General features: G+C 44.9%; 1 protein-coding gene across 1 annotated transcript; it reads left to right on the forward strand.

Moving 5' to 3' along the window:
* The first annotated feature begins 1,552 nt into the window (after positions 1-1,552).
* LOC125546255 (indole-3-acetaldehyde oxidase) lies at positions 1,553-20,773 on the forward strand. The gene is made up of 6 exons (XM_048710465.2): positions 1,553-1,815; positions 16,081-17,706; positions 17,878-18,140; positions 18,259-18,468; positions 18,571-18,789; positions 18,950-20,773. The coding sequence occupies exons 1-6, from the start codon at positions 1,659-1,661 to the stop codon at positions 20,501-20,503; spliced, it is 4,029 nt and encodes a 1,342-aa protein (XP_048566422.2). The 5' UTR covers positions 1,553-1,658; the 3' UTR covers positions 20,504-20,773.
* The last annotated feature ends 3,101 nt before the right edge of the window (positions 20,774-23,874 follow it).

Here is a 23,874-nt window from a genome sequence, read left to right on the forward strand (position 1 = left end):
TGAACTGAAAATTTACACACATGTGTGTTATGCCTTCATGTATATCTGTATTTTTTTCAGAATTTTTTGAAATGCAAAATTTGAATTTTGATGAAATTTGAATTTTGAATTTGGAGGCCTCATTGGAGCTCGGTCACCACAGGCAATTACCGGATGGACCATCACTATAAAAAACAAACTGTAATAGGAAAAAAACTTGTGTTTTTATTGGAAAGTTGCTTGTCATTCACGGGGGCTAAGCGGACTTTTTTGGTTCTGATATTTTCCACGCACGAGCGATAATGTGTGCATGTACGAAAAATATATAGATGGCAAAAACTAAAGTCCTTTCAGTTTAATTCTGTGAGAGCTTTAAAATAACGTGTGCACAACTTAATGGTCTCACTTTACAGCAGAACATAAAGACACGTCTCTGGCTTCATCAACGCCACATGGCTTGTTGAGTATGGGCCCGTGGTCCTATTCGTCCTCACTCGCCATCAAAATACCCTGCAACATTATTCGTTGCAACCAAAAAATATCAATACATTAAATGTATTGACAAGTTCAACAAGTTGCAAAGATGATAAGGCAATTTTGTTTGCATAAAAAAGCCTTTGGGAAACTATTTTTATCAACGAAATTGTTGTGCAGATAAAACTGCACACACCACGTGTAGACGACAGTCATATCCAACGGTTGACCAGTGCTGCTGCAGAGCATCACATGTGTGTGTTTTTTTTTTTGAGAAACACATGGTGTTAACTTAAGCGTCGTCCACAAATCATGTGTGCCGTGTCGTGTGTATAGCAGGGTTCTTTTATGTTTGCATATTTATAAATAAAAATTAGAATAGATTGGAATCCTCCAGTAGTATACCAACCGACACCCATTCCAAATAGTACTTTCTTCAAAATACTTGTCTTCGAAATAAATATATCTAGACTTCATTTTATCTAATTTTTAAAACAAGTATTTTTGGACGAATGAAGTATGAGATAAACTCACCGGATAGAGTCAACAAGCATTAAGTTTTCTACAGGCAACACTAAATTCAGAGCCACTCACCAATCTGATCTGATCGGACGGCCAAGAAAGAGTCACAGAAAACACACAATCCGTGTGCTGCCTTGCGCTGCCTCCTGATTGGGTGAGCTGTGGCCTCCGACAGCGGCACATGCACGCGGACAGCACGAATCTCTGTCACTCGTCTTAAACAGAAAGTAAAAGTATGCCTCACCGGTCCATCCTATTTCCCTTCCACTCCTCCTTCCCCGATCGAGTCACTGCATATATACTATTTCCTCCATTCTAAAATATAGTGTGCTCGCATTTTCTATGATCCAATTTTAATCATAAATTTAACCAATAAGACTAATTGCGACGGGAGAAAAAATTATATAATTGAAAACTTTTTTTAATACGAATTCACTGATATAATTTTTGCTCCCACCGCAATCGGTTTTGATAGTTAAATTTACGATCAAAGTTAAAACATATGAATAGAGAAAATACTATATTATGGAATGGAGGAAGTACTACGGAGTATATAATATAGCTAGCTGTGCCTAGCTTGACCATATTAGTACATAGAAGAAAGGACAGTTGCTCACCACGTGCGATCCAAACAACTAGAAAAAAAAAATCAAAAGGAAAGCACGTTCTTGGGTTGGGTTGAGATGGAGATGGGGAAGGAGACGGCGAGGGTGGTGGTGCTGGCCCTGAACGGCGTGCGGCGCGAGGCGGCGGGGGCGGACGTCCACCCGTCCATGACGCTGCTGGAGTTCCTCCGCACCAAGACGCCCGTCCGGGGGCCAAAGATCAGCTGCGGCGAAGGTGAGTTGCTCCATGCATCCATCTCCAAGAGCTTGCTTAGCTTAACCTTTTTTTTTTGCGGGGGAGCTTAGCTTAACTCACTAGTTAGTTTATTTATCGGTCGACCCGAGGATGTGAGCTGAATATATGCGTCGTCTTCGATTTCTGCTAGTGCTTGATTTCATGACCTGGTTTCTTTGATTCAGTTTTTTGCAGTATTTTTTAAAAATAACTTTCGATCTATTCATCAACTGTCAAGATAGTATTAGTTGACTGACCGTGCGTCGTCACGGGACACCATACCCTACCAACAAGACAAATGTTGCTCCTTCTTCAACCTGTTTTATCTCAAACCAATCCTTTGCTCTAGCTTCAATGCCGTCACTCTACTTCACTCCAGAAAAGTCCAATATGGCAATGATATGTTAGCGTGTACGATGTGTGCCATTTTTGCTTTTTGTACGGATAGCTAATGCTCATGTGTTGGTGTATGTTTCTATGAAAGTTCATATTTTCGATTAACTAGACCATTCAAACGACAGGTTCATGTATTTCCAAACCTGAATTTATTGTGGTAACTCACTCATCAAAGGGAGTGAAGCAAAAGAATACTCAGTTGGGAAGATGAAAACTAAAAGATGGATACAGTCGTTCTAGAATCTGATAATAATATAAGAACTGAACATAATTTGGTCGATATATGCTTGCCCACTAAACATAATTTGAACCATAAAGAGACATGTAAAAAATAAACTAAGTGCATATTAGTTGCTAGATTGTTTATATACAACCTAGAGTGAAGTTTTCCGGCCCAGTATTGCGAAATGCCTTTCCCTTCAGAATTTAAATTCGTTCACAAAGTTCTATGTCTTGCTCCCACTCAACTCCCTTCCTAGGAATCACCATGTCCATTTCCCCACACCTAAGTGCCACCTGAAATACAAGAAGATAAAATATGATGACAATCTTTCTCATGCTGGGCTACTTCTCTGTCTCATCCTCATCTGTGCGCTTGCAATAGCTTCCTTTTTATGTATGCATTTCTTCCTAGTCTAGTGAATAGTTGGGAGCTCTTGTTGTTTCCTGCAAGAAATGCTTACATGTGAAGGGCACGCCTTAAATCAAGGAGGACATGTGACAATCGCAACATCCCTGCAACCCACACTAATTAATGTGGATAATTGTGCAATTGAATTTGTTCTGGGCTTCACATCAACCAATGTCTCGGCAGGGGTGAAGGGAATGGGAAAAGTTTAATGTAAACGAAACACAACTCAGAATGAAAAATCAACAACCACCCCATGAATCTAGCTTTGGATTCACCTTATTAGCGCTATCACTTTGTCATTTCTGTTTATGGGGCTCAAGAAGTTTTAAGACCAGGGATACTCTGCTCAAAGAACATCTCAAGTATATGTATATACAAGAACTACATCATGCTATATTATTGTTCCCCAAAAATAATAAGGAATAAAGTAATAAAAAAGCTAAGCTTAGATTCATGGCTCCAACTTTATCCAGAACATCTCAAGTATATGTATATACAAGAACTACATGCCATCATATGTGGTACTATATAGAAAAATGACCTTCAGTCTCAAGTAGTATGAGCTAGCAACTCCGTCTTTCCCTCTCTCTAGTTCTAAACACTAGTGCAGAACCGGGCTATAGCACCAGTTCATAAGGCCTTTTAGTGCCAGTTCGGTAACCGGCACTAAAGTGTGGGGACTAAAGGTCCCCCTCCCTTTAGTACCGGTTCCGCACGAATCGACGTTAAAGGGCAACCACGTGGCACGAGCCAGCTCCGGCGGCGTGTAGGACATTAGTACCGGTTGATAACACCAACCGATACTAAATGTTCGGATGTGTTTTGATTTTATTTTTTCTTTTTACTTTAATTTTGTGTTTTCAATTTAATTTAGTGATTGTTTTACATTATAATGAGTTGTTAAGTCATTAGGTGAAACTACCGCAGATTAGTTTGACTGGATGCATGTGGATCCTAGCTAAGTCATCAAGTATATGCCATATCCATATTATACTTGATCACCTAATTAAGTGACTGAGGTAATATGAATATGGCATATACTTGATCACTTAGCTAGAATCCATCCAGTTGAAACTAATCTGCGTTTTCTTTCATAAATGATATAATAACTCATCATCGTCATATTAATATAAAAACTCTTGCATCATATATATCATCACAAACAACAGTTTTCATAGCTAGCTAAAAATCATTATATATAGTCGTCTCATTACCACTACTTAATCATCATATAGTCATTACTGTTATCTAATCACCACCAACACTAGCTTAAAGAAGAAACATTCATTATAATGATATTATAAGCGTTCATAACACCACAAAAGCAAATCACACTTTAAGATTAAGTTCAGGACGAAGAAGAACACGGACATGAAAGGACAAGTACTAAGAGCATGAACTAGCTAATCACTCCTGCTGCTCTCTCTCAGGTAAAATAACATAGAACATGTATAGCTTTCCTGATTCATCATATTGGAGCATGCAGATGAACCTGTCTCCTAATCGTGGGTTGCGCTTCTGATTGCTGCCCCCTAGTACTTCTTTGCGATCGTTCACAATTTTGCTCCAGTCTTTTACTATTAAGCATTCCTCGCTATTAGAAATCCTCAATGCACTAAATGAATTGTAGGATATCTTGGCCGTAAGCTAACAATATTCATGATACCTTTAGTCTCGATCCAATCAGGCACAACATTTATCGGGAGTCCCTGTTGAAGAACATCATATAGTAACATACTTAGCAAAATAAAGTTTAGCTTAAAAATAATAATGTATGCAAAAGAAGCACTGAGGAGAAATAGTAGAAATCTTACCATCTTTCCTAAATATATGTGACCGTAGTTCAGTACGAACAATATTGGTCGCATATTTTGAGTACTAACATTTCTAAGTGCATTCAAAAAAATTGTCTTGACAGCAACAAGATCCTCAAGCCATGAAACATAATGACTTGTCTCCTCGCAGTTTAGTTCAGCCCCGGGACATTGGACGGTCCTGTCTATCAAACGCCGGACATGTTTGCTAAATTGGAAATAAGTTGTCAATAAAAATTACTTGTCAACTATTTTTGAATAAAAAATATCGAAGATATAAATATGGTTGAGAAACTCACATAATGGTAGAACTGGAGGTGTCGGCACATCGACCTAGATGTCTCTATTACCTTCAATATTATCTTCCGGACGAATATCAAAGGTGATAACCATATCATGCTCAAATGCATAAGCCTTGCATAGTGCTTGCCAAGTTTTGCATTCAAAATAGGTGTATGTGTCTGCATTGCATAGTATTTTTTTAATATTTAGCTAATTCATCTAACAATTGACATGACTATTTAACAACTTTTCTATCTGATTCATCTAACATTAATTAACATTCTAACATTTTTATCTACGTAATTCATCTAACATTAATCTAAACAACAGAAAAAGAAAATAAGTAAAAAAAATATGTGTGTTTGTGTGTGTGTGTGTCTGTATGTGTGTGTACGAGCGTTGGGCGACGGCCTACGGGCGCCGGCGCGAGATGGCGACGCGACGGGGACAGCGACGCGATCGAGACGGCGACATAGTACGGGGCGGCGGCGGGGGCGACGGGGACGACGGCCCGCGGCAGGGACGACGGCGCGCGGCGGGGACGGCGACGACGGGCGGAGGGGGCGACGGCGCGCGGCGGTGGCGGCGAGGGCGGCACGCGATGGACGACGGCGGCGATGATATCGGGCGATTTCGTTGGATAGAAGACGGACGACGGATGAAAACTGAATTTTTCGTAAGTGTCATATATATAGGAGGGACCTTTAGTACCGGTTGGAGCCACCAACCGGTACTAAAGGCCAATTTTGTCCAGGTCAAGCGGCGGGAAGCGGACCCCTTTAGTACCGGTTTGTGGCTCCAACCGGTACTAAAGGCCCCCATTAGTACCGGTTGGAGCCACGAACCGGTACTAAAGGGGTTGCGCTGCCAACCGCGGTACACAATGTTTTAGTCCCACCTCGCCGAGCGAAGGGCAGCCGCACTGATTTATAAAACCCAGCCGTGGCTGCTCCTTCGAACTCCTCTATATAGCAGGCCTCTGAGCCTAACTATGGCGCGCTGTCCTGTGAGTCTGTCGGACCTTCTGACCTGAAGTTGCACACCCTAGGTCTGGCAGGCCCACTGGGCAGCGCCCCAACAATTTTTTTATAGTTTTTCTTTTCTGCATTATTTATTTTCTTCTATTTATTTTTGAGTAATTTTTTATATAGTTTTTTTCTACATTATTTATTTTCTTTTATTTATTTTTGAGTAAATTTTTTATATAGTTTTTTTCTTTTCTGCTTTATTTATTTTCTTCTATTTATTTCTCAGTACTTTTTTCTGCATTATTTATTTTTAAGTAATTTTTTTATATAGTTTTTGTCTTTTCTGCTTTATTTATTATCATCTATTTATTTCTAAGTAGTTTTTTGTTTTGTATTTAGTTTCTTTATGACCCTCTCTACTATTTCGCACATGCTATGCGGGTGAAATGATGATACTATGGCAAGTTTCAATATTTTGAGAGTTCATTTTCTAGTGATTTTTTCAATTTCACGATCATCTAGCTCTCTAAATAAATCGGTAAATAACTGAAAAACAACAAATGATGTCAGAACATGTTGGAAATTGATGACGTCGCTTTGAATGCTGCATACTAAATGCAAAAAAGGGTGGAGTTCAAATAAATTTAAAAAACATTGAAGTGCCCGTGTAACAGATGAGTTCTCGTCCGAAACCCTGATACTCCGAAAGAGATTGTCCAGTTTGTACACGAAGTGCGTCCAGTTTTTGCCGTGACCCTCTCTACTCATTCGCACATGCTATGCGGGTGAAATGACGATACCATGCTAAGTTTCAACATTTTCAGACTTCATTTTGTAGTGATTTTCAATTTCACGATCATTTAGCCGTCTAAGCAAATCGGTAAATGACGGAAGTTCAAATAAGTTTAAAAAACATTGAAGTGCCTGTGTAACAGATGAGTTCTCGTCCGAAACCCTGATACTCCGAAAGAGATTGTCCAGTTTGTACACGAAGTGCGTCCAGTTTTTGCCATGACCCTCTCTACTCTTTCGCACATGCTATGCGGGTGAAATGATGATACCATGCCAAGTTTCAACATTTTCAGACTTCATTTTGTAGTGATTTTCAATTTCATGGTCATTTAGCTCTCTAAACAAATTGGTAAATGACTGAAAAACAACAAATGATGTCAGAACGTGTTGGAAATTGATGACGTTGCTTTGAATGCTGCATATTGAACACAAGAAGTCTGGAGTTCAAATAAGTTACTAAAAATAAAAAAAGAGGTGCAATGCTGCTTAATTAGCTTCAAGCTTTTCGGAATAGTGTAGACTGCACTGCACATAACTCCATGCAATCGATTCTATTTCGAAAGGCTTGAAGCTAAGCAACATGCAGGTGAGCATTGCGCCTCTCCTTCATCGTCTCTGCACTCACGGCTTATAAATCGCTCCTACTGCCTCTCTCTTGGCGAGGTGGGACTAAAAATCAGTTTACTGAAATACTCTATTACCGGTTTATGCCATGAACCGGTACTAAAATGTTCGTGAGGCCCCAGCCTGACCATAGCCCGACACAGCCTCAATAGTACCAGTTTGTGGCATGAACCGACACTAAAGGTTGCCCACGAACCGGTACTAATGATGTCCGCCCGCCTAGCTGTTGGAATCGGCACTAATGGACACATTAGAGTCGGTTCAAATTCAAACCGGCACTAATGTGCTTCACATTTGACCCTTTTTCTACTAGTGAAATATGAACAACAAAGTAATAAAAGGCATGTGATTACTCTGACTCCTCATCTTTACATAGTTCAGAATCCATACATACGATGTATTATTATCCATTGTGCTCAGCTAGCTACAGAATGTACATTCTCCTCAGCCCCTATTACTCATTTTATTTCTGATGATAAGGCACATATATAGCCTTGTGGATAGAAACATAGGGACACCAGCATGCAACATAGTCATTGTTCTAAAAAATTGTGTATGCATGCACACAAAGTCTGTGCAATAAACAAAACTGAGACTCAGTAGGTACTTGAGTATATATATACTTAATCATGTATAGATCCGGTTACACTACAAGTCCTATGTTTAGTGCCTCTTGTAGTACAAAGCATACTAAAAAATAGAAAAGAATACCTCATTAGGGTGCAACATTTTCATCATTACTTCATGGAGAATGAATTAATGCATACTCCAGTTTACTGAACTGGAAGTGCATGAAGATAAATAAAAACCTACTTTCAAAATACAATATAAATTGACTACTGCAAATAAAGTAGCTAGTAGTAAAAAAATCTTAGTAGTCAAACAAAAAGGTCATATGGTCCCTTAGCAGTTCATATATGATTAAAACTGTAAGAATATTAAATCGAGGCATTGTAATCATGGAGATTATATAGTTCTGCAACAATTCATTTATGATCAAAACTATCTGACAATATTCAAAGAGATTGGTTCACACCAACAAAAGTTAGTCAAAACAATAGCTGGCGGTACACTGGTATGGACCTTAAATGTGAATATGAATATCAAGGAAAAGATGTGCTAAAAAATCTTAACTAAAAACATAGATACCTAATTAAGGTGCAACATTTTTGTCATTCTTCATGGAGAATGAATTACCATACTCCAGTTTACTGAACTGCAAGTGCATGCTCATAAATATAAATCTACTTGTTTTAGAAAATAAATATAAATCGAGTGCTTGAAGTAAAATAGCTAGTAAAAAAACATAGCAGTAAAACAGAAAGGTGGTATGGTTCCTTAGCAGTTCATATATGATTAAAACTGTAAGAATATTAAATGGAGGTATTTTTTCGAAACCATGCAGGAGAAGTGCATTTTATCATTATAGAAGAAATAATAGTATCTAATCTCAGAGTACAAAGCTCAAAAGAAAAGAACGACCTCATCACAACCTACATAGGAAAAGAAGGTAACTGCCGAAACACAAACCGTAAACCTTGTCGGACAGGGAGATACAAAGCACAAAGCATCAGCCTTGAACCATTCAAACATCAAGTTGTTACGTTCTTGCTGAAAGGAGCATGCGACCAAGATAGCAGCGAAGGAAAGCTTATTCCTCTTGCCTGAAGCGACCCCATACTTGGTAAAAGATCCACCGTTCGACGAGGAACTGTCGACCTTGAAAATAAATGCTTGACACTCCCAAAACATGTTCTGAAAAATGGGATAAGCTGAGAAGAACAGAGCGGTTATGTTAAACAAACAAGTGTGCAAGAAATTTGGCCCCTACCTTACACCAGTTGTGCGCACCACACTAAATTTATTCGATGTGCGATCCAAATGGGAGGATTTTCCTTCAAAACTCTGTTGTATCGCTCCTTCCAAATCATCCAAACGACCAAGACAATGACAGTGTTTATCATCTTCATCTAATCGTCGAGATTATATAGTTCCACGGCAATTCATTTATGATCAAAGCAATATCACCTATGGTAGGAGTATTTTCAGCAACAACTATGATGTACTACTACTCCTAGTTTCAGTAAACAAACAAGATAGATGCAGCACTAACATGATGTGGGATACTAAGCAAAAGCAAAATATTTGTCAGCGAGAAATATGAAGTTAACTCTGATGTGCTGCTATATCCATCCGTGTAACCTCGTCGTTCTCCACCCCATCCGCCCCGCTCTCCTCCGATTGCTGCCCCTGCGCCTATTCATCACAACAAGAAGACTATTCCACATACAGAATGGCGTAACAAACACAACAAGACTATCAGATTTCAGTTACAGATCAAGCAAAACTCTCACAATGTTTACGAAACTGAAAAGCACAATTTCTCGTGGACTACGTCTCAACAATGACAGATTTACTTTCTTTTTGCAGGAAGTGTCAAAAAAATGTCAAACTTATAGAGAAGTATTAGAAGTCCATGCTCATACCTCTTCTTTATCCTGGAACTATTATCCCATCTCCATTAGAAGTTGCTGGAAGAATCTGACCAAAAATAATAGTGCACGTCATAACCAATAAATCAAGATCCAGGACAAGTTTTGTATTAGGAATCAGCCCAAGAAGAGAACCGTATACAATTTGAGAGAATATGCATCTGCACTATTAGTGCAGATCATAATTAAGAAATCAAGCTGGAGTTTTTTACTCGAATTCTCCATTAGGAATCAGACCGAGAAGAGAACCGTACAAAATTGTCACACCTACGCCTGTGTCAGCGGGAATAAGTCGCATGGCTCAGAATATCCATGCGAGAGAGCTTTGTGAGCTGGCTAGTGTGTCCTGGGAACCTCACCCCCTCGTTCTCTGAACACTCTCTCCCTCTGAACTCTCTCTCCCTTGTTCTCTGAACCTCACCCCTGCTTCCTCCTCGTATCTCCAATTCCCCATTCGCAAACTGTCATCTATGGTTGTATCTTGGTGATGATGAAATAGATGATTTGGGACATTACAAAAAGTTAAGAGAGGAGAAGGAAGAGAAACTTATGGGTGGTTGTACGTCTTCTATCCCGAATTCCCGATCAGGCCAAAGCTGGCGGCGCCGTGGACTGAGTCGTGGAAGGCCTCAACGACAAGCGGGAAACCCCCAGCCGGTCATATCGACTCTCGAGGTCGTTGTTGAGCAACGACAGGGTGGAGACATTGTGGTGCTCCATGCAGTCCCCGGATGAACTCGTCGAACACCTCTGCCGCTGGCCAACGATGGATCAGCCGGGTCGCTGCGTGCCTGGCGAAGATAAGAAGAGGCGGAGTGGGGACTGGGGAGCTTACCTGCGTTGGAGGTGACCTTGCAGAGGAGTCAGATAAGACAACCACGCAGAGGGGCTTCGCCGATGGGAACATGGACATCACACCGGCCGGTCGCCCGATCGTCGCCCGGGATCTTGGGCTATGGTCAACCTTGACCTCCCGAACTGGAACCTCCGGTATAACCTCATCAACAGAGAAGGGGCCCGCTTCCCATCTCCCGGCGGCTTGATAAAGATGAAGCACGGCGGAGCGGCGACATGGCGTACGCCGCCTCGCGGGACGACGTGCGTATGTGGGCTGTTTTTTTTCCTTTTTCTTTTCTTTTGTTCGAGGAGATCCTTTTTTCACGTATAGGAGCGGAGGGGATCGAAGGAGGGCGAGGGAGGGAACAAGGTTAAACCATCACGGCGTTCGATTCTTCTTTAATACTAGTAGAGATAAAGAACATCAGAAATAAAAAAAAATACATCAAGGTCCATAGACGACCTACCGACAACTACTTGCACTGGAGCGAGCCAAAGACGCGCCGCCGTCTTCGTCCCTCCCTCATCAAAGCCGGGCAAACTTTGTTATAGTAGATAGTCGGAAAGTCGTCATGCTAAGATCCCATAGGATCAGCGAACATCCGCCGCCAGTGAAGGGAAGCGTAGAATAGAAAGATCTAATCTGTAGACACAAGAACACAGACGAATGAAGACAAGATCCACATGAATCCACCGAAAACAAATGCCGACCAAATTCCATGAGATCCGTCGAAGACAAATCTTCACATGCCCTCCAACGATGTTAGAAGCACAATCGGAACGGAGACAAGGCGAGGAGAACATTATTCCATCAGCAGAGAGCCGTCGTCGTCTTGCCTCTCTAAGCAAGACATAAACCTTAACAAAACTCAAAAAAATATGAAAAAATGGAGCCCTCTCACCGGCAAAGGCCGCGATCCACTATGAGTCCATACCATAAGACCATAGAAGACGAGGTAGACTGGCGACGGCATCGACGGGAGGCACACGAAATCCTAGCCAAGGGATCCTTTTTTCTTCACCAGTTTTTCGCAAAATCAATGCAGCCTAGTTCTCCCGGTAACACAAAGCACCGCAAGCAAGCTGCTCTTTTTTCATTAGAAAACCTGATAGCGATCTAGTACTAGCTAACTCTATCGTCATGCACCACATGACACATGTGATAAAAAATCTAAACAATTAAAAAAATCTCTCCTCACATGCGCTAGTTTTAAATAGCTCGTTTACGTTTTAAGAAAAACCAGTACTCCCTCCATTCAGGTGGGATCCAGGATTCCAGGTGGGTAGGGCGTCTAAAAATATGCATCATGATCTAGGTGCGTATGGATTAGACTAGAAAGTATTAATTGGCACGTGTTTATATGCGTACTTAATGAACTTTTTGGGACAATGCACTTAACCAACAACCTTTGCACAAGGTTCAAGATGAAATAAAAAGCAATCACATTTATTTTTTTACCATCTATTGAATAGCTTAGATATAACCTATTAGAATAGTTGTATGATAATTTGTTGGTTAATGACATGGACATTTTACCTTGCATGGAGATACAACCTGTTCGAGATGCCTTTTGGCAGCCAACCACCACGCTGGTTGTTTGCATGCAAATGCGTCAATTAAGTGCCGCCATTTGCATGCACTCACTGTTTTTTTTTTGCGGGTGATGCACTCACTGTTTTGCAACGACTGGTCGCAAGTGCCTCGTTCTCTAGAGTTTGCCCATAAAATTAATTACTGCACACCATGCTAGCTAATATTGGCGACTAATATATTTAGAATTTCTGAATTTCATTAGGTGCCAAATGCACCTGGTCGGAGGGAGTAGCTCATATGTGTGGCAGAGCGTACTCCCTCCGTTTAATTTAGTTTGCGTTTTGGATTTATTCAAAGTCAAACTTTGTAAAAAATTATTAACATCCACTATATAAAATTTATTCTATTAAAACTGTTATAAAGTAGATTTTCATATCATATGCATTAGGTATTATGAATATTGTTTTTTTTCTTATATTCTTGGTCAAAGTTTGAAAAGCTTGACTTTGACTGAAGCCAAAAACGCAAACTAAATTGGTACCGAGGGGGTGTGTACTAAATTGGCTAGCTTCCAGCTTCATTAAATTTTCGTTGGAGCTGGGCCGAACGGGCTGGCTTCGAGAAGCTAGCTTCCCGGATCTGACGAAAATCTACGTACAAAAAACGGGAGCAGCACTTCTGGCGGTCCAAGAAAAAGGGAAGCGGGAGTTAGGCGAAATTACATAGGAGTGCCACCGCGAAGTGACTCGAGAGGCACGTACCGGTTCGCTATGTTCTCTCTCCCCTCTTATTACGTCCTCTCGAGGCGACGTGGATAGATCGCTACCTTTTCCTCTGTACTGGGCCAAGCCCAGCCACTCTCCTCATGTGCCCGACTGGGCCTAAGGCCACTTTATGTGTTGAGCCGGCTGGGCTTCGGTCCGCTCATGCAGGTTGGCCTGCCGGCAAGCACCAGAAGCTGGAGTTAGCGAGCCAAACAGTTTCCATCGATCGCGATCCCGTGAAAGAAGCCAACATCAAGAAATAGAAGCTAAGGCCTCCTTTGGTTTGTAGGATTTTTGTATGAATTCTATAGGATAGGATTTGCAAAGGAAAAATTTCTTTGAAGCCCTTTGGTTTGTAGGAATGAATTCCTATTTCTATGTAGGATAAGAATCAATCCTTCATGGTTTGGAGGAAAAAAAACATTAGACTAGACTCAATGGAAAAAATCCTATTATATACATCAAACGACATCTCTTTCTCTATAGGAATTAACATACATATCATCTCACTTCTTATGATTTTCCTATTCCTATAAAATTCTTATCCTATGAACCAAAGAAGACCTAAATTTATAGATCCAGTGACAGACCCTTGAGACCAGGGCATAGCGACAGTCACAGAACATAGCGACAGAGCGGACCAAAGCACTGACATGTGGCAGGAGGCCACAGCCCTCGTCTCACCGTTAATTCAATGGAACGACGTTAGATTAGAATACGTGTCAACCTCTGGAGGCGTGCGTTGCTACCCTCCTTTACAGCAGACTATTTTCGTTTTAAATCTACATATATTTGCAGTTTTCTTTTACAGAAACAAACAAAAAATGCTACTAGTTTGCATGCCTTCCTTCTAAAAAATCATCAGACATATGTGATGTTATGTTATATGGTGGAAATCAATTAAGAGCATTAATCATACAAAATATCATGTATCATGTTATACTGAATGCAGAGTGTTAGAATGCCGATTGATTCACTCGTAACTCATCATAAGGCCTTGTACAATGCAAGGTGTTTAGAGAAATAAACCAAGCTTTTTTTAAGCATCGGTGCTTATTTGTAAAGGGCAGACGCTTAATTAGGCGTCTCTACTGTAAAAATAGACACTGGTGCTTCAGAAAAATCCGGTTTATTTTTCTATCCGGTTTATTTTTCTAAGCACCTTCCTAAACATCTAGCATTGTACAAGGCCTAAGAGTGGTTGTGTAGCTTGACTAATTTTGAAAGGCATCAAGTTGTGTCACATATTGACCACAAAGGAGCATTGAAATTACGTCAACGAACCTCGAGACAGTAGTTTCTTTGTCATTTATTCCATAGAGTAGCAAGACCATTTAGTCCTACTAATTTTATTTTTTTAGAAAACTTCCGACCTATTTATCTTTAATTATGACAGTACAATAAACACTGGAAATAATAAAAATTACATTTAAATTCATAGACCACCTAGCGACGACTACAAGCACTAAAGCGAGCTGAAGGCGCGCCGCCGTCATCGCCCCTCCATCGCCAGAGTCGGCCATAACTTGTTGTAGTAGACAGCCGGGAAGTCGTCGTGCTAAGGCCCCATAGGACCAGCACACCAGAACAGGAACCGCCGCTGACGAAGAATAACGTAGATCGGAAGGATCCAACCCAAAGACACACGAATGTAGACGAACAACGACGAGATCCGAGCAAATCCGTCAAAGATAGATCCGCCGGAGACACATCTTCACACACCCACCAACGATGCTAGACGCACAGCTGGAACGGGGGCTAGACGGGAAGAACTTTATTTCATCTTTAGGGTGCCGCCGCTGTCTCGTCTTCCTGAGCAGGACACAAACCCTAATAAAACAGAAAGAAACAACTATAATCAGAGCCCTCGCGCTGGCCCTTGACAGGATCCACCACGCCCCTATGGCCCTAGGGCCACCGGATACGAGGCGGACCTGTGGCGACGCCGACGAGAGGCAGGAACCCTAGCTTTTTGGAGGAGGAGGAGAAGGAGGAGGATAGTCCTATTAATCAGTGCAACTTGAATTGCATTTTCATCCCACTGTCACTATTATAATAATAGTTCAACTAGAATCAATCAGTGCAAATACCCTATCTTATTACCAAACTAGCACACTGGCTCTCGCAAATGCGAGAGCAACATCTGAGAGTGTCTAATTTTTTTTATGGTGTACATAAACTTATATCGTGTGATTAGAATAATCACGGTTCATAAGCATCTTTCATTTGATATAAATTTATGTTCCCATGGAAAAATAATAATGCATCGGTTACATATGTACCGTTTTGTAGATGGTGATATTTAATAAGCATGTAGAAATTATTTATACTGCTAGGTAGGATATATTTTGTATTTACAAAAAGTTGCATTACTGCAAATATATCGAACTCCAGATCTGGCATCCCTGCCCAACTAAGACGTTGGAGGAGGAAATCATACCTTCCTGCCACAAACCACGAACCCAGATCCACCATCTTCCAGATGTCGCCAATGCAGGCCATAATCTGCATCCGCTCCTGGACTACCTCCCAAACTTCGCACCGGCCTGGAGCAAACGCCGTCGCAACGACGGAGCCCGAGGTCAGAGGTCCACCACAAGGATGCCGCCGCTACCGCACCATCCTTGCTTGAACAGTCTGGTTTTTAAATCCACCCCAAAAATGAATCGCCTCGTTGAGGAAGGATCTGAAAATTTATTAGTCGACGTCATCATCACCATCGCCGAAGCCATGACGATGAACAGCCCAAAAACCCTAAGAAACTAGTGCCTAAAACAATCCACACGCATGGATTCGGTGACTCTCCTCACCATCGACGACCTGCGGAGGGGAGCCGCCGGAGGACGGCGGCGGACGAAGGCGCCCTGGCGGCAGGAGGCGAGATCGCCTTTCTTTCTTTTCCTGTAAAATGTAGTTTGCTAATTTTAATCAACCACGCAGTTACAAACTTTGAAGTATATAGAACAACCGCTGTCGTTTTAGCAGAATCGACGATTACCGGAGTACTCCCTCCGTCTCATAATATAAATATAAGAACGTTTTTTAAGTTATTATAGGATAGAGGGAGTAGATCTTAATCGGCCGGTTTGTGATTCTGATTTACGATGTATATGTCACGTTGCTGCGTGCAGGTGGATGCGGCGCATGCGTGGTGCTCATCTCCAAGTACGACCCGGCCACCGACGAGGTGACCGAGTTCTCGGCCAACTCCTGCCTGACGCTCCTCGGCACACTGAGCCACTGCTCGGTGACCACCAGCGAGGGCATCGGCAACACCCGTGATGGCTACCACCCCGTCCAGCAGCGCCTCTCCGGCTTCCACGCCTCCCAGTGCGGCTTCTGCACCCCCGGCATGTGCATGTCCATCTTCTCCGCGCTCGTCAAGGCAGACAAGCCCGGCCATGCCGTCCCGGCGCCGCCGGCTGGGTTCTCCAGGCTCACCTGCTCGGAGGCCGAGCACGCCGTCTCGGGCAACCTCTGCCGCTGCACCGGCTACCGGCCCATCGTCGACGCCTGCAAGAGCTTCGCCGCGGACGTCGACCTCGAGGATCTCGGCCTCAACTCCTTCTGGAAGAAAGCCGCCGACGACCGTGCCGACGTTGGCAAGCTGCCGCAGTACTCCGCCGGCTCTGTCTGCACATTCCCCGAGTTCCTCAAGGCCGAGATCAAGTCCAACATTGGCAAGCTGCCAGAGCACTCCGCCGGCTCCGTCAGCGACGATGGCTGGTACCACCCCAGGAGCATCCAGGAGCTCGACAACCTCTTTGACGCCAACTGGTTCGATGAAACTGCAGTCAAGATCGTGGCGTCCAACACCGGCGCCGGAGTGTACAAGGAGCAAGACCTCTACGAAAAGTACGTCGACATCAAAGGGATTCCGGAGTTGCTGGTCATCGACAGGAGCAGCAAGGGGGTGGAGATCGGGGCAGCCGTGTCCATCTCCAAAGCAATCGAGGTCTTCTCGGACGGCACTACTCCGGTATTCAGGAAGATCGCCGGCCACCTCGGCAAGGTGGCCTCGCCGTTCGTCCGGAACACGGCGACAATCGGTGGCAACCTTATCATGGCGCAGCGGCTTCGGTTCCCGTCGGACATCGCCACCCTTCTCCTCGCCGCCGCCGCCACGGTCACCATCCACACGGCGTCCAAGACGGTCTGCCTATCGCTGGAGGAGTTCCTGGAGCAGCCTCCCTTTGATGCCAAGACCATTCTGCTCAGCATATTTGTCCCTGATTGGGGTTCAGATAGTGTCATCTTCGAGACCTCCAGAGCAGCCCCGAGGCCGTTCGGCAATGCCGTGTCCTATGTCAACTCTGCATTCCTGGCAAGGACTTCAGGTGATGCAGCATCGGGAGACCTCATCATCCAGGAAATCTGCCTCGCGTTTGGCGCTTACGGCGGCGTCGCCATCCGGGCTCGGAACGTTGAGGAGTTCCTCAAGGGGAAATCAGTGAGTGCACCTGTGGTACTTGAAGCAGTTCAGTTGCTGAAAGAAGTTATCAGACCGTCACAAGACACCACGCACCCTGAGTACAGAGTCAGCTTGGCTGTGGCTTTCATGTTCAGTCTCCTGTCTTCACTTGGCAAGGACCTCATTGAACCGAGAAAGGCTATTACGAATGGTTCCACCGAGTCCTCGCCGGAGGTTGCCACTGATAATTTACCTATTCGGTCAAGGCAAGAGCTGATTTTCAGCGAGAAATACAAACCAATCGGGAAGTCAATCACGAAAGCTGGGTCAGAGTTACAAGCTTCAGGTATGTATAATCCTATACTTTTAACTTCCAAGTGTTTACTTCAATTACCTTGCACTCTATCTCTTCAATTGTAACCTTATAACTAATGTGCTTCATCCATGAATATATCTCTTCAACATTTTTGTTGGCACCTTTAACTTCTGTCATATTGACATATTCCTTCTTGTCCAGGTGAGGCTGTCTATGTTGATGACATCCCTGCTCCCAAGGATTGCCTATATGGAGCATTTATCTACGGCACACACCCTCATGCTCATATAAAAGGTTTCAACTTCAAACCATCTTTGGCTGCACAAAAGGTCATCACGGTTATCTCCGCAAAGGACATTCCTGTCGGCGGAAAGAATATCGGAACCAGCTACCCGATGCTCGGAGACGAAGCGCTTTTTGGAGATCCGGTTTCTGAATTTGCTGGTCAAACAGTTGGCATTGTGGTACTTGCTTCTTAACGACTTGAACTGAATTTGACAAAAATGAACAACCAGCAGTGCAGTAGTAGTGTTTGTTCACCGAGAACTTATGGTGCAATTTTGTGGCTTTGATGTTCTTCAGATTGCTGAAACGCAGAAGTACGCCTATATGGCGGCGAAGCAAGCTGTGATCGAGTACAGCACCGAGAATCTTGAGCCGCCGATTCTGACAATAGAGGATGCCATTAAACATAACAGCTACTTCCATACTCCCCCATATTTGGCTCCTCAGCCAGTTGGGGACTTTGACAAAGGGATGTCTGAAGCTGATCACAAGATCTTATCAGGAGAGGTAAAAATACTAAAATCTAGGAGGATGTTACATTAATTCTTAGTTTCGGACAAGGCCAAATTTGTGCTCAAACCTAGTATCTTGTTTGTTGATGTACCACAGGTGAAACTTGAATCCCAGTACTACTTCTACATGGAGACCAACACCGCCCTGGCCATCCCGGACGAAGATAACTGTATCACGGTCTACTCGTCAACGCAGACTCCGGAAATCACACAGAATGTCATCGCGGACCTCCTCGGCGTTCCGTACCACAATGTTCGTGTCATCACAAGAAGAGTTGGTGGCGGCTTTGGTGGGAAGGCACAAAAAGGATGCCCTGTAAGTCCACAGACAATTTTTTTTTAGAAAAGGAGGATGACCCCCTCTGCATGAGGATGATGCATGCAACCATACGTCGTCCAACAATCTGCACGAAAGAGTGCCGAACTTTCTTTCAGCTTCTGATCTTGGAAGAGGAATAATTGTTTGTGTTCCTCAGGTGGCATGTGCCTGTGCACTTGCAGCGTTCAAGCTGCGGCGCCCTGTCCGGATGTACCTTGACCTGAAGACGGACATGATCATGGCGGGAGGGCGGCACCCGATGAAGGTGAAGTACTCCGTCGGCTTCAAGTCGGACGGCACGCTCACGGCGCTGCACGTTGACCTAGGGATCAACGCCGGTATATCCCCCGACGTGAGCCCGATGCTCCCGGGGTTCATCTTCAGCTCCCTGAAGAAGTACAACTGGGGCGCCCTGGCCTTCGATGTGAAGTTGTGCAAGACCAACGTGTCGTCCAGGTCGGCGATGCGAGGGCCCGGCGAAGTACAGGGCTCCTTCATAGCGGAGGCCATCATCGAGCATGTCGCGTCCGTGCTCGCCGCCGACACCAATGCTGTCCGGAGGAAGAACCTCCACAGCTTCGACAGTCTCACGGCGTTCTACGGGAAGGCCGCGGGGGATGCCGCCACGTACAGCCTCGTCGACTTGTTTGACAAGCTTACCACGTCGCCGGAGTACCGGAGCAGGGCAGCGGAGGTGGAGCGGTTCAACGGCGGGAGCAAGTGGAAGAAGCGCGGCATCTCGTGCGTGCCAATCACGTTCCAGGTGACGCTCCGGCCGTCGCCCGGGAAGGTGTCGATCCTGAACGACGGTTCCATCGTCGTGGAGGTCGGCGGCGTGGAGATCGGGCAGGGGCTGTACACCAAGGTGAAGCAGATGACGGCATTCGGGCTGGCGGAGCTGGACGCCGACGGGGTCCTCCTGGACAAGGTGCGCGTGATCCAGGCCGACTCGCTGAGCATGGTCCAGGGCGGCTTCACCGGCGGGAGCACCACCTCCGAGGTGAGCTGCCAGGCGGTCCTGGAGTCATGCGCCGCACTTGTCGAGCGGCTCAAGCCCATCAAGGAGAGCATCGAGGCCAACTCCGGCGCGCCGGCGCCATGGAGCGCCCTGATCGCCCAGGCGACGATGGAGAGCGTGAACCTGTCGGCGCACGCCTACTGGACGCCCGACCCGGCCTTCGTAAAATACCTCAACTACGGTGCCGGAGTGAGCGAGGTGGAGATCGACGTGCTGACCGGAGCGACGACGATCCTGAGGAGCGACCTGTTGTACGATTGCGGGCACAGCCTGAACCCGGCGGTGGACCTCGGCCAGGTGGAGGGCGCGTTCGTGCAAGGCGTGGGGTTTTTCACCAGCGAGGAGTACGCGAGCAACTCCGACGGGCTGGTGATCAACGACGGCACGTGGACGTACAAGATCCCGACGGTGGACACCATCCCGAGGCAGCTCAACGTGGAGTTCATCAACAGCGCGCGCGAGAAGAGGCGGGTGCTGTCCTCCAAGGCCTCTGGCGAGCCGCCGCTGCTGATGGCGGCGTCGGTGCACTGCGCGATGCGGGAGGCCATCAGGGCGGCCAGGAGGGAGTTCTCGGCCGAGTCGCCGCTGACGTTCCAGATGGACGTGCCGGCCACCATGGCCGACGTCAAGGAGCTCTGCGGCCTCGACGTTGTCGAGAGGCACCTCCACACCCTACTGTCCAAGGCCTCGTGATGATGTTCTGTGTACAGTATAAATGAAAGAGCCACATAATAAAGTTATCGACGTGGTTGGTTCAATCGGAGGCGTTCTGAAGGATGGATGTTCCTGCATGCTGGTCGTTACAAGTAGATATGAAATGTTGTAAAGCCAGTCAAGGTGTTTTTTCAAGACAAATGATGATGATGTAATAAGAAGAACAAACAATCGACTTGGTTGTATGTATTCACAAATCAGAGATTCATTTTTGTTTCCAGAATAAATGGGGATGATAAATAGCACCAATATTATGCTCCTTTTACAAATATATCAGTAGTGGTTTCCATTCAGCCATCGATAATGAAGGCATTTCTCTGTGCTGAACATCACGCAAATTTGTGATTGTTAGGAAATTTAATAGCAGCATTATCGGGCTAATTTTGAAATAACATAATATAATCCCTTCATTTTTTTAAATAGATTGCATACTCCCTTCATATTGTTTTTCTATAGCGGATTTAGATTATTTTTTCTATAATAAACTTGGACAGGCTTTACAATGTTTGACTTAGGATAAATCAAATATGCGGTGTATTTCGAGTGACGACTAAGAAATTTTCTGTTATAAGATCATGGGGTAATAACTTAAATTTAGGCAAAATGATAATTTTTAATTTTATTGTTGTGCACTCCATCTACACTACCGGACTAGCCCCCTAGGCCCCTTGCCGTCGGCCTAGACCTATGCCGACGGCCACCGTCGGCATATACCCGTCGGCGTAGATAGCATCAGCGTACTTGTGTCAGACCATCGGCACAGAAAATCAGTCGGTATAGGCATATATGCCGACGGCGTTCGTATGCCCATCGACATAGAAACACCATCGGTGCAGATTACCACCAGACGGCAACAGACGACACCAGCACAAACGCTGGCCAAAACCATGGGTTGCCGCGTGGCTGTGCTATGTCGACGGCCTGGAAATCTATGCCGACGGCCATGCCATCGGCATAGCGCAACCACGTGGCAGCCGCTGGGTGCTCCTGGCGGCAGTGGTGGCCGTCGGCATACCACTGCCACGCGGTAGCCCCTGGTTTCTCCTGGGCATGGCTATGGCGACGGCAAGGCCGTCGGCATAGATATGTTTTGTTTTGTTTTTATTTGCTCTATTTTGTTCATTTCATTCAATTTCACAGCAAATTCAACACATAAATATGACAGATCACAGCAAGATCATCATCATCTCAAGATCATCATCATCATCATCTAAAGATCATCGTCATCTAAATGTCATCAAGATCATCATCAGCGAAACTTAATGAACACAAGTATGAGACACGGACATCATCATCGTCATCTAAAGAACTGTAAATAAAAACTACGGAACATGAAAAGTATGACACGACATGCACCAACACGGCTATCATTATCGACATCAGCCAAGACTGTCACCGCCAAGACCACCACCGCCAAGACCGCCACTGCCAAGACCACCACTGCCAAGACCGCCACCTCCTTACCAGATCGAAGTGACTGGAGTGGAACCGTCGGTCCCCTACATGTTTGAGAAGAGATTGTAATGGTAAATATGATTTGATAGTGTTGAATGAAGAGATTGTAAGGGCAAATGTACTAACCGGAGTTTCACTGCCTAGTGCCACCCATTCATCGAACGTGGGCACATGTGGGGGTTCTCCAGTAGGTGGTGGTGGGGGTCCCATTTGTGGTGGATCCGTGCGGTTAATCCAAGACGTCAACATAGCCTGGATGTTAGTTAAGCAAGCAAATTAGAAGGTCAGAAGGAATGAAAGTGCAAATTTTAGCTTGGTTTTAAGATGGCAAAACTAACTGTCATCATCTGACGGTTGTAATCATCGTTTGCCTTCACTCGTTGCAAGTACTCCCGCACCTCGAGATTCCTTTGCTCGACAAAGGCCTGATATGCCTACAAAATTTAGGTTGTTTCTAAGTGGGCAATGTTAAAAATAAACCGAGAAAGTTAGAGAGAAAGAAGATAAGGGGGAAGTACTTACAGCATGCTGGCGGGCTAAGGGAGGTTGCGAACGCCCAGTTATCGGTGTCAAAACCGGCGGATCTCGGGTAGGGGGTCCCAAACTGTGCGTCTAGGATCGATGGTAACAGGAGACAGGGGACACGATGTTTACCCAGGTTCGGGCCCTCTCTATGGAGGTAATACCCTACTTCCTGCTTGATTGATCTTGATGAATATGAGTGTTACAAGAGTTGATCTACCACGAGATCGTAATGGCTAATCCCTAGAAGTCTAGCCTATGAATATGGTAATGTGTATATGTGGTGTCCTTTCCGGACTACCCCTTTGGTTTATATAGACACCGAGGGGATCTAGGGTTTACATGGAATCAGTTACATAAAAAGGAATCTTCAGTCGCCAAGCTTGCCTTCCACGCCAAGCAGAGTCCAATCCGGACACGAGTATGGTCTTCGATCTTCACAGCCCATCAGTCCGGCCCATAGATAACAGGCCGGACGCCCGAGGACCCCTAAGTCCAGGACTCCCTCAGTAGCCCCTGAACCTGGCTTCAATGACGAGGAGTCCAACGCGCAGATTTGTCTTCGACATTGCAAGGCGGGTTCCCTCCTTCCGAACTCCAGAATAGTCTTCAGACGAAGTATATCCGAACATGTGTAAATAATGGCAGAGAATATAATACCTCACGAGCCCAACTTGTTGATAACTATTCACAATCTGGCCCCGGACTCTATTCTCCTCATCTCGACATTTATTGTCATGTGTGAGGCCTTACTCCGGACTCCTCCGCACTTTGGTTTGTGGCTCAAGACCTTTAATGTGAGGCCGCAGGTGGCAGAAGAGGAGCAGGCAAAGTGCGGCAGCGTCATAATGGGCAAGCAGGCCGGCGCTGTTTGGCTCGAAAGATCTTTCGCCAAATCTTCCGACCCATGGCAGCAGGGGTGGTTTTATATCAACCAGCCACGAGGCCCCAAGTGGGCGGCAACACCTGCGTTCCGACCCGGCCCTCCAATTCAGCTCGCTTCGTGGGTCAACAAGGGATTGGACTGGGGATTCGCCAATGGAGTGCAGACTCTGCAAAGACACATTCGAAGCCTTACCGAGAAGGGCATCGATCTTGCGAACGTCGTTCAAATAATGCTAGTCCGCCAGATCCTGCCATGTCAGCGGTAGCCTCTTCGTATGTGGGACTTTAACCCAGAAGGGCGGCGGACTCTACATCACTTATTCAGCACTACTCATGAAGGAATGTGGAAATTATATTTTGGGGAACGAGAGCAATGGCCGGACACCACCGAAGACGTTGGCCTTGACTGCAATCATCCGGGCACTTCGGTAAGTACGCGACATCCGAGCATCTTCCATTCAGGTATATATCAATCAAGATACTGAAAA

Source organism: Triticum urartu, chromosome 3A (genome assembly GCF_056163025.1).
Source record: "Triticum urartu cultivar PI428250 chromosome 3A, HENAU_Tu73, whole genome shotgun sequence".
Lineage (NCBI taxonomy): Eukaryota > Viridiplantae > Streptophyta > Magnoliopsida > Poales > Poaceae > Triticum > Triticum urartu.

What these genes read in the sequence shown, in the direction of transcription:
- LOC125546255 (XM_048710465.2), top strand. Translation starts at nt 1,659, where the DNA reads ATGGAGATGGGGAAGGAGACGGCGAGGGTGGTGGTGCTGGCCCTGAAC. An exon ending in AAAGATCAGCTGCGGCGAAG is followed by an intron (nt 1,816 to 16,080) that starts GTGAGTTGCTCC and finishes TGCTGCGTGCAG; the next exon opens with GTGGATGCGGCGCATGCGTG. An exon ending in AGGCACAAAAAGGATGCCCT is followed by an intron (nt 18,790 to 18,949) that starts GTAAGTCCACAG and finishes TGTGTTCCTCAG; the next exon opens with GTGGCATGTGCCTGTGCACT.